This window comes from Lupinus angustifolius, chromosome LG08 (assembly GCF_001865875.1).
Source record: "Lupinus angustifolius cultivar Tanjil chromosome LG08, LupAngTanjil_v1.0, whole genome shotgun sequence".
NCBI lineage: Eukaryota > Viridiplantae > Streptophyta > Magnoliopsida > Fabales > Fabaceae > Lupinus > Lupinus angustifolius.
This window is the reverse complement of record NC_032016.1, coordinates 22534925-22552826: the sequence shown is the minus strand read 5'-3', so window position 1 is coordinate 22552826 and position 17902 is coordinate 22534925. Positions and strand designations below refer to the sequence as shown.

Below are 17902 nucleotides of genomic sequence, written 5' to 3'. Positions count from 1 at the left end.
TTGCACCATTTTCACCAGATCAGTGACAGATGCTCTACAACACTTGGGTCCCAGTTCATTTAGATATTCTAGCCTAAATTCGAGTTTGACTTTGCTTATTTCTTGATGGGATTTTTAATGAGTCAAACTTGAAGAGTTATGAATATCTCTGTACATTGTTGCTTATGAAAAATAGCGAAAACATTATTTACAAAACATGATATCTGAACTATAAATCAATTTTATTATTAAAGATATCAATATTATTATTTTTCCTGCCAATGCATATTGCTTTGTTAGGAGGATCATTACTCTTGTTAAGTAATTAACTCGATTACCATCTAAAAAAACTGAGACTTTATGAAATCTTTGATGGAGTCACAATATATCTCCAACGATTAATACTCTCCATAAACAATGACCAAACTTTAGATTCATTTTCTATTAGGATTGGAAATCGGGTAATTTACATAGCCATATAATTGAATCCTTAGGTTTCCTAATTAGTATAAAGGTCTTCAAATCATTCCTATTTGACTCATGATTGCGTGCAAATTGTGGGGTGTTAAAGGACAAATAAATATTGGAACATAGCCTTAGTGAGATGCAGTGGAGTGCTGCATCGAAAGGCCTAATTGATGAAAATTCAGTAGCCTAAATCATCACTAGCTTACGCTTTGACCAAAGTGACATGGGGCATGTGGAATCTCGTGCAAATCAGGACCAATCCCTCATTCTCAACGTCTGTGTTTCAAGATGATGAGAGCAAGGACCCACACTATATAGAGAAGGAACCTCACCCCATTTCACTGGTGAGAGTTCTGATAAAACAATTCGATAATAAAATGTATAAACCAAACATGTTTACAATATAGATAAAAATAGTTGTTTTATTATTTAAAAACAGTATAAACCAAACATGTTTGACAAGAAATTCAAAGTATAGTGCCAAACATATTTTCAACGTTTTGATTTTGTGAAAACACTTCTCAACTTTGTAAAACAAACACGTTTTTTTTAAAACTAATAATAAAATGGGTATAATATTTTTTTGAAAATAAAAATGAAGGGAGAAAATTTTGGATAGCAAAAGACCCTTGCGCTTTGTAGAATGATTGGAACAGAAACAGTTCAAATTTCAAACCAGAGAATTTACAATTAAGCCAAAGTCTGCACTTTGAGTTCAAGAAGTTCTATTCACATGATTGCTTCTCAAGGCTCTCATTAACTATTTCAGATCATCATCCCAAATGTGTTCTCCCCACTGTAGGTCATGTACAGGAATCCATCTTCATCCTTATTTTCCTCATAGATTGCCGACATCATAGCCGCTGCATCAACAGAAAATTACAGCTCAGATCACAAGATTAACTATAAAATAACAAACATTACCATATATATTACTCCGCTTGCAAAATTACCAGTTGGTGGTAAAATGTTCTTGACGAAAATGAAGATGGCCTTTTCAGCACTCAGTTTGATTCTCTTCCGTACCACATACACAAACTGGCCAACAGTCAGATCAGCAGGAACCAGATACCTACATTCAACCAGAAAGGGAACAATGATACCAAAAATAAAAGGGACATAAGAAGGTGAAAGCAGAGGATCAGTATCCACAAAATAAAATAGAACATTCAGATGGTTGTTGACTTATAAACAGACTACGTATTTAATGCACCTAAAATTACAGGTGACATAGGGAAATGGAAATATAGAAGATAGCAAACATGCTCTTCTCTATACTAGAGATCAGTGTCCAATCCAATTCACTTATTCCCCCAATGTTTTAAGGGATTTCACCCAACAATTTTTTCTTTCGTTTTGGAGGGTGATATGAGGGTACGTAACAATCATCCAACCTCCTAACTGCCATTTTTGTGTCATGAGATTCAACATTCTTAACCTTCAATTGTTAACGCCGAACTGAAACCTAAACCAAAACTCTCTTGTTCCTGTTTGTCCAGAGCATCTACTGATATAATCATAATTCAGCATAGCACTATAGCAATGAATCGTCGATCCTTATTTTCTTTGATGCAGATCATAATACTGTTTTTGACATTCTTTACTGTTTTCCCATCTTATGCTACCATACCATTATTAAGTGTATAGAACAAAACATGACTGGGCTCTGGACCATATCAAAAACTAACTCATAAGGTTTGCTAGTTCGGAATCATTTTAATTTGATGCCACATGCACAGAAGGGAAATACTCAAACTCTGAAAGGTTCTAGGATCCAGCCAAACCACAGAGAAAATATAACCATAATATCTCAACTCCAAGTAAAAGTAAAGTACAGTTAAGTGTCTATTTTTTAAATTTCAATGTAAAAAAAAGCACATTAAAAATTTTAACCATGTAATCAAGAAACAAGTAATAATACTTCAAAAGTAAAAGAAACTAACTTTTTCTTATCAATTTCAGGAACATCAGTCTTCTCTGCCCTTTCAACAATTACCTACAACAAAATAGCAATCAAATTAATAAGCAAAAAATGAGATTGTAATGATATGGACACGCAGAGGAAGCAGGTCTTACTGGAATTCTATCCGGATACTTCTCGCGTATGCGAGCTGCTTCAGCCTGCCTCCTTTCTGGCATTGTAATATTTGTATGAAAAGAAAACATATGTTAGACTTAGACCTAGTGGATTAATAACAAAAACAAATTTATGTGCAATCATGTATGAAGTAAATACAAAGAGATTTCTTTTACAACGGCAACAGAAAATTCAGACCACCCTAGAAGGAGGAAGAAGAGAGGGTATCTAACTTCATAGTTAAAACAACAAAACCAATTCAGAGGAATTAAACTAACACACAGCGCATCATATGAAATAAAAAAGGCAAATAAAATGCATTTAATTTGTATAACATGTGTCATTGTTTATACTCAACTAAATGACAAGAGAAAAAACATAAAATTAACACAAAACAACTGCACATGATTGAGTAAAGTTTTCGATTAAAAAAAGTTTTTTTTCAAGGAATGATACATAATTGGGCTAAAAAAATACAACACAACCCAGACAAAAAATTACAAAACCCGTCTATGAAAATTCAAATGTTTTAGGTTCGTAGACGAAAATCCTAAGCATAGAGATTTATTCCCGAATGAAACCAAACTATCAAACTCAGCCCAAAAAATAAAAAAATGGAGAAAATAAATACAAAGAAAAGAAGAAAAATAAAGAATAGAGAGAATCTCACCGAGTGGTTGTTCCATCTTGAAGGAGTTCTTAGCCATAGCAATAATTCTGCAGCAGAAAAAAATAGGGGGAAAACTAATTACGAAATTAGGGTTTGCTACCACGGAAGCGATCGATGAAATTTGCAAAGAATGATGAAAAATAGCGAGGGTTTGTTAAAATAGTGAATAAGAGATGGAAGAAACGAGGAATTTGCCCTGTCAAGCGAAATTACAGGTAAGAACTTTCCCATGCTTGACGACACCGTTTCGGTTAGTTTTTTTGCTAAGCAAATTATGTTTTTCTTTTTATCTAAAAAACACATCAATTTTAATTATTTACAAATACAGATTTTGTTTCAAATCATATTGATGGTTTTCTTTTTCAAATTTTAAAATGAAATAGGTATAAGTGCACCGACCTCAAATAAATACATTTTTTTTAACATTTATTTGTAGCTTAATGATTATGAAGACAAACTCCTTTTTTGACTTATTCTTGGATAATTTTGACAAATAAAAATTTGTAGCTTTTAGATAATAAGAGTTTAATTTTTAAAAAGTAGTGATAAAATTAGAGGGATAGAGTATAGAATATGATGTTGGGATACAAAATATGTAATACTAATCTATGCTTATATTTATATAATCATAAAAGATAAAATACAATAATTTTAACTCCAAGAGATGTTCTAAAATATTCTAAAAAATATCTCAAATAAAATAAAAGTATTATATCATATTAATATTCTTTACTCATTTGTTAATATGTGATTCTTATTTTTAAGAATATTAATTGCACAAGAACATTTTTATATTTATTCTCATAAGAAAATATGAATCCCAAAAGTATGAAAGATGAGAGGAAAACTATTTATTATTATAAAATATAAAATTATGTAAATTGTGTGACCTAGAATTATAATTATTATTGTGAAAAAACTATATATTATCTTTAATTTATAAGAATATGGATAAATGAACTAATGTGTGAGACTTGAATAAGAACAATATTGATGCACATAAAAGCCCTTTACTTTTGAGAGTGTGTAGGTTATGACAATTTCCTATTCGACCATTCCAGATCTTTATGTAAAACATGTTAATATTTATGTGTTGGTAGCCTAAAGATTTATACATACTTATTACATCATTCATTGTTTATTACAACAACTCATATTGATCAGTTTGACAATAAGTCGTGTAGTTGACTGGTCTGAGCTGCTCTTTCAACCAGTTACACACCAAAATTGGTATAAACCGAATTGACTCGGCCAGTTTTAATATAAAAAGACGATTTGGCTTATTAGACCAGTTCGACCCGATCAACTCAATCAGTTTAAAAAATGTCAAAATGACATGGTTTTGCGAGAAATAATTTAATTCTTTCCTATTATTTATAATTATATTTTTCAATATTATAATTATTGTCGTTATCTATTAGCCTATGTGGAACAAACTTGATGTTGTTTAGTTAGTTTAAAATATATTTGTGTAATTAAAACTTAAAATTTATGTTTATGATAATACTTTGATCTTATTTGTGGAATTTTGTATTTTTTATTCATATACTTGTGTAATGTTAAATTTTTATACTTGGAATAAAAAATTAAATAATAATATGTTATAACTTATTATATTTTTAATATAATTCGACTTAATTAATTTATTGACTTACTACCTTGACCGAACTAATAATTGATATGAGATTAATAATATTTGATAGCAATCAAATCATGAATAGCAAAAGCAGAAGCTGGGTGGATAGGTGAGGAATGAGATTTGAGAGGGCTTTGTTGACAAAGGAAACCGCAAGTGAACAAGGTTGGGGAAGATAAGCAATATTTGAGTTTATGTGAAGAGATGAGTTAGCCAAATGGCCATAAAGGAATAGTATAGGGATATTGAAAAGATGCATATTGCATGGTCACGTTACTGTGGTGGCAGAGAGGTATGGATGTCCTAGAACTTATAAGGGACTATGGGTGCTTTACCATCACTGATATAAATATGGGAAATTTTATTCCACTTCTCATTCATGTGATGTATGCAACTATATGCATGCTCATCAAGAGGTCGCACCACTATTTAATGCTGTACTAGTGCAGTCACTCTCACATGTAAGCCTCTGTTTGAAATAAATGAAAATAAGAGAGAAGAAAAGAGATGAAATATTAAAAAAACACTACTATAGTCACTTTTCAAACCAAAAAAGAGAGAGAAGAGGATATGGGGAAAGAAAATTAAGATTGTATGACGCCAAAGATATGGTTTCAAATTCTAAAAATATCATTTTCTTTTGTGAGTTAGTTTAATAGTTGGATTTTGGAGTTGTAATAAAGGAAAAGAGAAGACACGAGAGTTATGAAATATATTTGAGATAACTCACAACCTTTTTATTTTCCTTCAAAATTCAACTCTTAAACTAACTATAAAAAGGTATGATCATAATAAATGTGAGATTATCCTACATTCAGCAACCTTTTGTAAAATATCAAAAAAAATTATCATTTTTAATTTGAAAATAAAACAGGACAAATCGGTAATTTTACAACTTTACCCACCCTTCTCTCCTCATAAGTACCTAAATTTCATTATATATTCTCATCCCATGTATATTATTTTTTCTTTCCTTTTATTTTTTCCATACCAAGGACTAGACAAATATCTTATTTTCCATTATTATTTTTTCCTTTTAACTTTCTTTTCTTTGATTTTATTTTCTCTCACTATCTCTCCGAAACCAAACATGATAGTAGCACTAGCTACCTACACAAATATGTTATATATGTATCAAGGCCAAAAGTAATGTCAATTACACACGATTATGCTAATTCTATTTTCTATTTATATTGCATTTTTTATAAAGTTATATTTTAATTATGTTACATAAAATAATGTTAAAGGATATTACTCAAAAGTTATGTGTAACAAGCATCCCTCTAAAAAGTAGGTACCTAATGTGACATATAAACAACTAATATTTAATTGATTAAATGGTTGATTACATCAAGTTCATTAATGTAAAAAATTTAATAGGTGTTAATTGACACATATATATTAGTACAATAAATTTAATAATTTCAATGGCTTGTTTGGTTGAGAATAATAATAATGAAAACAAAATACCATACTCGATCTTAACTATCGATGTAAACAAGAAAATAAAAATAAATGCATATTTGTAAAAACCAAAAATATTGTTATGTTTTTTTATTCAATTATGTATGATGTACTCGGCATGACTTAAATGTATTTTTTAGCTTCTATGTTTTTTTTTTTTTTTTGTAAAAATTAAATAAAAATTCTATGACAAATAACATGTCAAGTTTAAATTAACACATTACAAAATTACAAAACTGCTGAAGAGCTATTTAAACAAAACCTAATCTAACTCAACTCAATCATGACCTCCCTTTAATGCTATTACTAAAATTAATCAATCATGCTACAAGGTTTTCCAAGATTCCTTAGGAAAAAACTAGCATTCTATAAGCATCATTGCCTTTATTACTATTCTCAAAAGGCCTAACGTGATAATGATTAGTGAAAACAATGCGTTGCTCTTTGTCCTCTAACAACACAAGTGCAACTATTGTGTATGAGTGTATCCCAATTCCCTTGATTTACACTTCTACATATCTCATATATATATATATATATGAAACATTTTTAATTGTCATATGCTAAATATATAGATTTTAAATTCCACTATAACTATAAGATATTAGTTATTGGGCATCTTTACTAACAATATAATCTTATAGTAAGAGTATGTTGCATCATATGGTTAGGTTAAGGTCCATTATATTTCCCATTTTAAACCTTGCAAGACATAACTAGAGGAACCCTAAACAATTGCTTATGTAGTTTTGGTACAACTAGTTCATATGCCCAAATTTTAAATTGCTCATATACTCTCCCATACATGTGGGACCACCACCCCATAGCATGTTGCCGCCAGAAGCAGAACCCCGTATTTCTTCTAGAGAATCTCCTAATTGTTCCAGAGCAACTAGAAAGAAATTCTTTAACCAGAAAGCATTCAGTTCAGATGTAGGATACCTATCTAGCAGTTTTCGCAACTCAATCGTGTATGATGGAATCATCAAAGATTTGACCTTTTCGAACTCTGTCTGTAACTCACTATAGGCTCGGGAAACAAAGAAAAGATGTGTACGAACGAGATATCCAGCAACAAGAAGAAGGAAAAGGATTGAATAGAGGAACTCCCTAACATTTAGCGATGAACGAATTTAAGACCTAAATTTGTTTGATCATTTAAAAAATATTTATTTAAAAATAATTTAAAATTTTTACTAGTAATTTTTTACTGCCACATGTCACAATTTCTTTCGATATTGGAGAATCGAGTATCAATTTTAACTATTATATTATGTTTATTTCTTGCAAAGAATTGGAGGCATGTAACCTTGTGAGAAAACCATATAGATGCATCAATTGTATATGTATTGAAATCACTGAACCTACGAAGTGCCTCATGAGAGATTGTGTGTGATGGGTATGAGTACCCCATAAAAGCAAAGGTTCTTTTTCACTGTTTGATACATAAATGCTGATTGAACAGAACCAACATCCCTCTCCCTCTACCCCATAATCAATAAATACACCACATTAATAGCTACAGATTTGTCTCCTCTGAGCTTTTTCACGATTCCTGTACCCCTTTAAATTAATATTCCAACTTCCTTTGTTGCTTGGTGGTTGAGAATTTAATGCAACTTCTTCAATGCTACACCACCACTAGCCATATTTCGTGCTCTCTCATGTTGGGCACTACCTTCTTTAAATCTTAGTGTTATCTCTCTCTCACTCTCATTCTCATTTCTTATATCTTTCTCTTGTTTTGCACATTACTTCACTCAATATGTCGACCCCATTTCATGTTTCTTCTCCATTCACAGTTCACTGTCAGTACCTTCTTGCTTCTCCTTAAGTCATTTAAATCAAGGGTTATATATATGAATGCTACATAATTAATCTACCTTCTGAATTAAAATCATGAAGGGCACCTTTTGAATTTTGTTATAAATTAACAGTTTGATGTTTTTGATACTTTATTGGTTATTATTTATGTCTATGGTTGGTTGTCTTTGCAGTAGTTAGCTAATGCAGCCTATGTCTAACATGATGGCAATGAGGAGTAAAACGGATCGGTTTAACGGGATATTGGTGCGGTTCAATAAGAAAGTAATGCTCAACAATATTTGGAGCCTCGCTTTTTTATTGAGCCGTGCCAATATCACGTATACCACTACTCCTAACACCCATGGAGACTCTTATCAAAGGCTGAAAGGTGGTTCTTGTGTTTGCATTCTTGGCCTGGTTTTTAATTCCAAGATGTTCAGGTTGTCCTCTTCATCCTTTTCAATTTTTTTCTGTTTTTCCTTAGGATTTAGCCTCTCTTTTTTGAACAAAGTTTGTTCCAAACTTTTTCTGTCTTGCTATATCTAGTCAATCAAATTGCACTAATAAAAATGTTAGTTTCTATTTTAATTAAATAACATTTTTTAAGTAGGCTGGTATATAAATGGGGGCAAAATCTGGGATAAATGATGCCCTTCAACTTTTTTCTCCTAGAAATGAAAGTACCCTTTTCTTTTCTTTCTTTCTTTTTTTCATAACTTCCCCATGTCTTTTTTTAGATAATAAAGTATATACTTTTATAAGTAGATAAGAAATAAGTTATATTCTCCAACCATTAAAATTATGACATGTGTTTTGTTTAATTATTTTCTATAAAAATATTTATAAAACTAAACAAAACATTACATGTGTCATACTTTTACTGACTGGAGGAGATAAGAAATACTTTATTCTCTCTTACTTATGGCATGTATTTGAGGGAGTCTAGATTTTCCATTCAGCTGTACTTTCAGAATTTGTAAATGAGGAAACAATATATACATTGAAGCATATGGAATTAATATTGGGTATTTTAACCACCACATGGCAACATATATGTGGATTATTCCTTTGAAATTTACAATTAAGAGTGTATTTGGTTTAATTTAAAGTACATTGTGTTCTTAAAGTTGGATATGTTACTATTTATTTTAAAGATAAACTCCTTTTAGAGTAGCCTTATCATGTTATTTAAGTCACAATAGTTCTATATCATGCATACTATGGACACCTCTTAGCTCACACTGGTTATTATTTATCAAAGTTTGATGAACATGGAAGCCTTATGCAGTATTTCGAAGTATTATTGCTTGTGGTTGTCTCTCAGCTTCTATCTCTTGAGTTGGATGAATTTATCGTTGTTTCTTTTACACACAGAGATATTTGCTTTTATTTATCAGACATTTATGTCTCTATGTACAAATACACATGTATGCATAAATATGAACACTCACTTCCTTCAAAGACAAAACAAGCTTGAGTACTGTTACTCGATCTGGTATAATGTTTTTAGTAGATCGCAAATACCAATTTTACTTTTTTAAATCTTATTAATTTTTTTTACTAAGTTATAAATAGGAGGAGTACAAAGAAAAAGACTTCAAAAACAGTTCCACATATTGTTAATTGTTTAATTAACAAGGTGAAAACAAATTATTTTATACTATTTACTATCAATGAAAAAGAGCCACAGCCCACAGGTCGTTTATCATAAACTTTTTTCGACATGTTTACAAAACAAAAATAGTTAATTGGTTCACATATTTAGTTGGCAACAATATTCACATATCTTTTCAATTTGAGTGAAAAAGCAAGTTTGTCCCTATGAAAAAAGTCTCCTAAATTTGTACTTGGAAAAAACATGACCTTAAACCCTTACAACCTACAAGCATAAAAAGAAATAATGTAATATGTATGTAGTGCATAAAGCCCAAACTGTTTGCTAAAAACCAAAATCAAAACATATTTTCAATACTAAAAAACATATTTTCAACAATCCTGTTTCTCATTTTTTGGAATGAACTTTTTCCAACTAGTCTTGACGAGTTTTACAAAATTTCAGAATCCGTTTTTAAGAATTGAAATGAAGGTACAAATTTCTAAACCGAATGGTCTATCTCAATTTAATTTGTTTACCGAAAGCTAGTTATAACAGTGTACTCTTATATGAACACAATTACTTTTACTTCACATAATTTCCTGAATTTAACCCCATTTGGTAGTTGCTGACTCACTGGATCTTCCTCAGAGTTGTACAGTGAAAAACTGAAGTAGCTTAAAAGATCTATTATTACGTGTCATGATTATTGTTTTTATATTTAAAAAAGATTCCCTGCTTAAACAATGCTTTAAGTACAAACTGTGGTACAGTCTTCTATATTTGATATTGGTCTCAGTAATGAATTTGTACCCAGCACAATTAATGAAAAGCAATACTACCTATTTCCTTTTTTGTGACAGCTTTGTGCCCATTCTGTTAGACTTATTTCATTATGTTTTTGGAAAATAATAGTACCATTTCCTTACACCTCTAAGTTTTATTTGATAAATACTTCATCCACGAACATCCTCTTATGTTTTTTTGCTAACGTGAGATCATGTTATATATGAGAAGGAAAAAATGGACAAAAATATTACTACCTAATTCTATTTTTAAGAATCATTTGATAATTTCATTCACAAGAGGTAAACATTATTAAATTTGTCAATAATTATAAATAGTTTTCTGAAATTACCATTCATTAATGAAACCAAATCATTTTATTTTATTCAAATTGTTTGAATAAAGAAGAATATTTTCATAATAAATTATTATATATATATATATATATATATATATATATATATATAACTTTAAAAGAGGTCATATAAATAAGACCAAAACAAAAACTTCAAAATGTATTCATAAAAAGGACGACCAAGTATTTTAATTATTAAATTGTGATAATTTTAGTTGATAATTTCGTTTTTTGAATGAGGTTTTTTGAGATGCAGGTAAAAATAAAAAATTAAAAATAAGTAAGACATATAAAGAATTTAATTTTGTTATAAGATAATATACCGGCTAATAGGGGGGTGTTCGTGGTCCATTTGGATCGATTTTTAGACAAAAAATAATCTGATCCAAACACGTAATTAACATGCAGTTTGGATCGGTCTGGTCTGTTTATATTAATATGTCTGATCCGATCTGATCCAAATATAATATGCGGTTTCGGTTCGGTTTGGATCAGTTTTTTTTATAAAATATTAAAATTGCACTTATATTCAAAACTCATAAAAATGACTAAATATTAAGCATAAAACAACAATAAAAATAGTGTTCAACAACATTGAAACAACATTAAAATATGTGCAACAATAATATAAGTAAACAGCATCCTAAAATAGTAATAAACAATAAGACAATAGTAATAAAAGTAAAAAATAGTAACAACAACAAGATATCAATAATAACAAGACAACAAAATAACAAGATATAATAACAATAATATGAACATCAGTAACGTAATTTTAACAGTTAGTTCCATCGATGATTAATAACAATAATAAATTCACAAAAATAAATTTGATAATAAAGCACCTAATCAGAATAACACTTGAATCCTCTTTATTTAGTTGTGGGATTGATTTAACTTCTAAAAAAATGTATCAAATATAATCAATATGATTTAAAACATAACAACATATATATAAGTTTGTTTATAGAATATAACAAATAAAATATAAGTACAATTTTAGAGTTGAGACTTAAGATTAAGTTTAGAATACACTTAAAAGTAGTACACACTTAAACTTTACATACTATTTCAGTCCGGTCTGGATCCGTCAGGATCCAATAGGTGAAACCAAAATCCGGACCGGATCAATCGGTCTTTAAAATATAAGTCCAACACGATCCAAATGCATTTGGCTTTTGCAATTTCGGTCTATTTTAAATCGGTTTTTGGTTTTATTATTGGACCGGTCTGGATTTGAATACCCCTACCGACTAAGATTTACAAAGAAATAATTATAGCTGGACCTAGTATTGTTTATATTAATTATATGAATCCCATTAATTTTGATGGTCTTCTTACACTATAAAAAGAATTTGAGGGATGCAAGCCAATCAAATCATTTAATTGTGAATTTTTTTATAAAAAACATAAATTAATATTTTATATTATTTTAAAAAATACTATTGATTTTAATATTATAAAAACAGAAATTAAAATTTTAATATTATTTTATAAAATTTGATTGACTAGAGACACAAAAGAAAAAAATTATGGGACATGTGATCCTTGTCCAGGCCCAACAACTTTCTCCAGGTGGGTCCATCAACATATTCTAAGAGGAAAAAGCTTAATTAGTGAACTAGTCACTTACGCGCTTTGAAATTTTCTCACAATTTGACCAATGTCAACGAACTTTTCTTATCGAACCCACGTGGGCCACGTCCCAAATAGCACCCATGAATAATTAGATATGGAATTTTCAAGTTTCAACTACTCCTCATGAATAACCACCCATGAAGCTGGGTCAGTTGACTAGCATAACAAGCATTTACTACCTTTTTCATTCCAGAGAGATCTATACAATAGGAAAACCAGACTTTCTTTCATATATAAATCCAAAAAAGTTAGGCATTCTCGAATGCAAATTCAAAAGGTTGAGCTATAAATGCATAATTTAAAATATTTTTTCACTCATAATTTTAAACAGTTCTTTTATTTTTAGATGAGTTTTTTAAATTCATTAAGTTGGTGTTATAGAATTTATTACTTAGAGTTTATTGGATATTTAATACAATTAAAGAAAGTATAGTCAGCTTACAAAGTTGGAGTTCATATATGTGACATATTTTTTTCTGGTAAAATAACTAGTGCCAAAGAATGTAGAATAAAAAGTGACCAGAGAGAGTGATTTCAATCAAATTACAAAGGCAGAACCTTAGATCTAAGGGCAGCAACAGCCACCCAAACATATATATTTATTAGGAGCCTGATAGCCATGAAACTATATTAACAAAGTGGCCCTTCAAGCATCAAAAAATGAATATAGACTATCTCTTGCTTCCTTTTCTGGCTTTGCTACCATGTCGAATCTCTTCTTAAAATGCAGAAGATCCATGGGGCAAGCACTCACTTTGTTACTCCAGCATTCTCTTGTAAAATGACAATTCTCTATACTTCACAAAATATGGAAAAAGAAAAAGAGAATCTTTGCAATTGCAGGCTATGATACATTATCATGGTAAAGTAATAATCTTCCCAAGCTAGGAAGAACTCCAAAAGACCCCTCCTAGAAAGTTGCACTCCACAAAGCATTTTCACCTTCTCCGCACCTCCTATGAACCTCTTTCATTCTTTCGGCTGACCTGCAAATCCCACTGCAGCTCCAATCGAATGAAGCAACACAAATGTTGCCTGCTTGGGCCTTCCATTCACAATCTGCAAGAGTAATCAAGCCGAGAATTTGAAAATGTTACACAAGCAAATAATTATGTGGTCACATAAATCATATATATAAGAAAATTTTCACCTGGAGGAGTGCCACAACATAGTCTTCTATCATCTATGTGTTCCACATCAAGTCCAATGAACCAAGACCCTAGAGATACATCCTCATTGGCATACTTGTGAAGAAGATCCCTGAGACAAATATATACATACACACATGGAAAGAGCACAATATTAGCACTCTTCAGTATATTAATTTGATTTCATTTATAATTGAATTCTTTTTTCCCATAAGTGAAATCAAGCAGCACTTACTGGTTCAGTGCAATGTATGAGGCGAGATCGTTTGAAATGGCATACAACTGTCCCGTGGCATGACGGAAGTACCTGTTTCCTGACTCACCAAACTTCCAATGTTCAGGCTCATGGTACCTTACCCCTCTGTACAACAAAGTAGGCATGTAAGAAGCTAAAAGTGAAAGAATATTTATTAACTCTTCCATTCAATTTAAGCAAGATGAAAGAAACGCATGTCTCACTTTTGAGATAGGACTGGTCCAGATTTCATGCAACCCATGTATATCCTTGGTTTTGATCGGTGTCTAGCTAGAGTTTCTCCAAGTGTCGCTGAAACGGATTGAATACAACAGTGAGACCGAAAATTTTCATATAAACTCGTGTGTGCCATTTCGTAGGTGAACATTTTCAACATCCTGAAGGCTTTTAGTTAACGATAAAATGCCAAATCCTCATGATTTGGTATACAAAGTTAGAGATTGTCCAGAATTTTTAAAACTTTAACTACCTATATTTACATGAATATCATCATCAACTTTGACATAGAAGTCTGCATCCCATAAGTTCACAGCAGTGGCAAAGTATGTCTTTGTTTTTGCCGACAATTCAAGGTATCCTTCTACATGATTCTACATATACAAATTATTTATGATATAGTCAAGCAATTATAAAATAAGCAAATAAAATAGAAGGGACATGAGAGATGGGAGAAACAATGAATGAAAAGGATCATAGATGTTAAATACCAGCCTCAAGAAATCTCCATGCTTTCTGTCCTCTGCTTCAATGGCTCTGTCTAAAATACCCCCTGACGTAGCACTAGATAAGGGACAAGGAAAAATATGTCAGGTTTATAATTCATTCAATATATTATTAGTTATGACTTATGAGCTATGACTAACAATGAACCTTCTCAATGATAATATTTTACAGAAACTATCAAACTAGAATTCTGCTGACTAACAGTACAGTGTCAAGACATGGTTATCTAACTAAAGTAATTTTTGACTAAGCATTTTCAAGTGAGATTAAAACAAAAGCATGACAATGTCGCCAACTATGTATTAAAATCGGCAAAAAAGAGATGAGTTAGCTACCTGTGTCCAATTACAAAACGCATGATAATGCCTTTCTCTTCCTCTAGCTTCTTTCTCTTCTCACCTATTTTCCATTTTATCAAATGAACCAGCATCTCAAATGATAACCAAAGTGTAGATAGAATGACATAAAAAACCATAAAAGTATCTATGAGAAAATGGTATCAAATTATGAACCTTGTGGCATCCAGGTTTCACGAAGTGAGTCTCTTCTTTTTCGGCTGCTAAATGCAGTATTAATACCTACGACCATTAGGTACTTTCTCTTGCCGGAAGATTCAGTTAACCTTATATCTTCTGGAACAGGAGCACCACTTCGTATTGAGTCTTGAGCTGCCCTTGCAGTGGATAACTCCATCTCTAAATTTGCAATAGTCTTATCCAAGGTTCTAAATGCAATACATTCTCATAAGTTTGGCATGCAAAATAACAAAAATAATTAGACTTAGAAATGAATAGCATATAACTTACTCCAAGGAATTGTGACTCTTAAAAGCTTCCCTATAGATGTCTTTGGTTTCGCGCTTCATTTCCATCTCTTGCAGCTGAAAAATAAATAGAGACCAACATACATAAATTAATGACTTTCAGGTGGAGAAAAGTTTCTTTTGGAGACGAGATTCTACACCTCCAATACATCAACAACAACAACCAAACCTTTTATCTCCCTATACACGTGTGTATATTATTGGCTAACCAAATCAAAGTCTATTACTAATTAGTTGGAAACATATTATTATTTCGATTTGTTAATCAATAATTTACACATCCTAAAATTTAGCTGTGAGGGATGACAAAACTGTTTCATATGATAAAATTAGAAAAGGTTCACATCTTGAAGATATACTTTCTTTCATATAATTACTGAAACTAATAAAATAAAGAAAATAAAACTAATGCTTACAACTCTCGAATTACAACCCTCTGATAGTAAATTCAATTTTTCAGCTTCTGAAGTTGTTGGCCGTGCTAGTCCTTTAGGCTCAGGAATACTCCACATCCTGTTATGAACATTAAAGTTTCTATGAGGAAAAAATTATCACAATAACTATCTTACCAATTATCATGGTAATATTTTCCATACTTAATCTTATATAATAAAGTATGCATTTAAAAAAAATTAACACACCACCAAATAAATTGGACTATCCTGAATTAAAATCAAACAAGGTAAGAATATAAACAACAGTCTTTTGAGGTTTTATAGACTCCAAATCCTACTTTGCCCTTTAATTACAACTACAGGAAGATAAAATTTGAGTGGCAGTTAACCATAAACAGTAAAATTTCACTTTTTACTTAAAAAAAACAGCATTTAAATTTGTAGATAGATTCATAAAAACCAGTAGTGAGAACTGACTGGTCCAGGAATTAAATATTTTGGCAGATATTGAGCACATGCAGAAAAATGTTTAGGCCAGAAGCCAGAGTTGACTTGTGATTTGTAAATAAGAGTCAAGTAGAGGGTAATGATGGAAACTCAAACAGAAAATTGACATGGTTTAGAAATCATTCACCACAAATTACCACATGTATTCAGATCTAATCCACTTCTTCCATGAACTTGTTTTAATGAATCATAAGTGAAAAATCCAAGAAGAAATTATCATTTATCTATAAAAATGTGAAAATAAAAAGGGAACATGTCATGAAATGTTGAGATAGTGAAATCAATAAAGAAATAATGGACCTTGTGGTGAAGAACATCCCAGCACAGAAGCTTCCTAAGCAGAGCAAAAGTGCCCATCTTTGAGATATAACGCTTCTAGAAGAAACCTCTACTCTACTCTTCAAACTCATTGTTTTTTATTATTCTCTTTTGGTTTCTCTTATATCAATCAAACTTGAGACTTCAATAGGCAAAACTGGGTTTCATGAACTTAGAAGGAAGATATGGTGAAGAGAGAGAGAAAGAGATACTCTGTTTAAAATTAACACTTGTGGTTTATTTGTTGCTTTCTTTTAGTTATGTAATGGTGTTGTGAGTTTGTGTGTCTTTGCTCTTTATGTGTGTCTTTGCATATAATACATATCACTTGTCTTTATTTGTGTCCTCAATGATATTCATACTAATTATAATGTATTATTCAATTAAAATATAAAAAAGGATAGAAAGAGACAGAGTTTCTTGGAATAATAAATTTCTATATTTGGATGTATGGGATTGGAAGTTGAACTATAAGGGAAGAGACTACCTAACTGACATTTTTTCTATTACCAAACAGTCCCTATCGGGCCACATTACCTTTTCTTTAATCATCAGAAATTCAAAACTATGTAATAGTGTCTTGCCATAACATGAATGGCCTCAATTATTAAGGATTAACTATATGCATAACATGTGCAATATGAAGAAGAGTCAAACTTAATTTTAATTTGGCATTAAGCATACTTGGTTAATTTTAAGTGGAAAAAATACATGCATGAATAATATAAGGTTTTATATGTTATCATGGTATCATTCATCATTCATATTTAATTATTATTAACTTTTCAAATAGTAACCAAAATAAATTATAATAATGTTTATATATAAATTTTTATACTGACAATATATAGATATTACAATCTAATTTTAAAGAATCTTTTATAAAAAAATTTATCCAAGCATATTTGTAGCTCACTATGTGACAAACTATGCCCAAATTTATTAAATTTGTGCTGTTTATAATGATTAAACTTTGATCCTATATAATAAATGTGGATACAACAAGGTCTTATCTCAATAAACTAACTAAGAATCATCTTATATGATTAAGTAGTGTGCTAACATGATACTCCCATTGTTATGAAAAAAGGATAGTACTAAAATGACATTTGGATGTATCCTAATAAAATATTCTTCAATGACATGTATTTGTATACATCAAAGAAAAATGTACTTGATACAATATTTTCAAGAGGAGGAAGGAAAATGAAAAATTTCATCTCCCATATTTGGTTCTCCTCCAAAAGTGAAGGATTGTG

The 17902-nt window shown here is 30.6% G+C and overlaps 2 protein-coding genes across 3 annotated transcripts; both read right to left on the bottom strand.

The window, feature by feature from the left end:
- LOC109353410 (autophagy-related protein 8C-like) lies at positions 1044-3476 on the bottom strand. Of its 2 annotated transcripts, XM_019595672.1 has the most exons (6): positions 3390-3476; positions 3195-3241; positions 2524-2579; positions 2391-2443; positions 1401-1519; positions 1044-1310 (listed from the first exon to the last, which is right to left on the bottom strand). In XM_019595672.1, the coding sequence occupies exons 2-6, from the start codon at positions 3229-3231 to the stop codon at positions 1213-1215; spliced, it is 363 nt and encodes a 120-aa protein (XP_019451217.1). In that variant the 5' UTR covers positions 3232-3241; positions 3390-3476; the 3' UTR covers positions 1044-1212. The 2 variants fall into 2 exon arrangements, with proteins under 2 accessions (XP_019451217.1, XP_019451216.1); XM_019595671.1 differs by lacking the exon at positions 3390-3476 and having other exon boundaries at positions 3195-3379.
- LOC109355220 (probable beta-1,3-galactosyltransferase 2) lies at positions 12983-16946 on the bottom strand. Its single transcript, XM_019598244.1, has 11 exons — positions 16626-16946; positions 15840-15936; positions 15407-15480; positions 15113-15324; positions 14936-14999; positions 14585-14657; positions 14347-14467; positions 14081-14168; positions 13857-13982; positions 13624-13733; positions 12983-13532 (listed from the first exon to the last, which is right to left on the bottom strand). The coding sequence occupies exons 1-11, from the start codon at positions 16733-16735 to the stop codon at positions 13384-13386; spliced, it is 1224 nt and encodes a 407-aa protein (XP_019453789.1). The 5' UTR covers positions 16736-16946; the 3' UTR covers positions 12983-13383.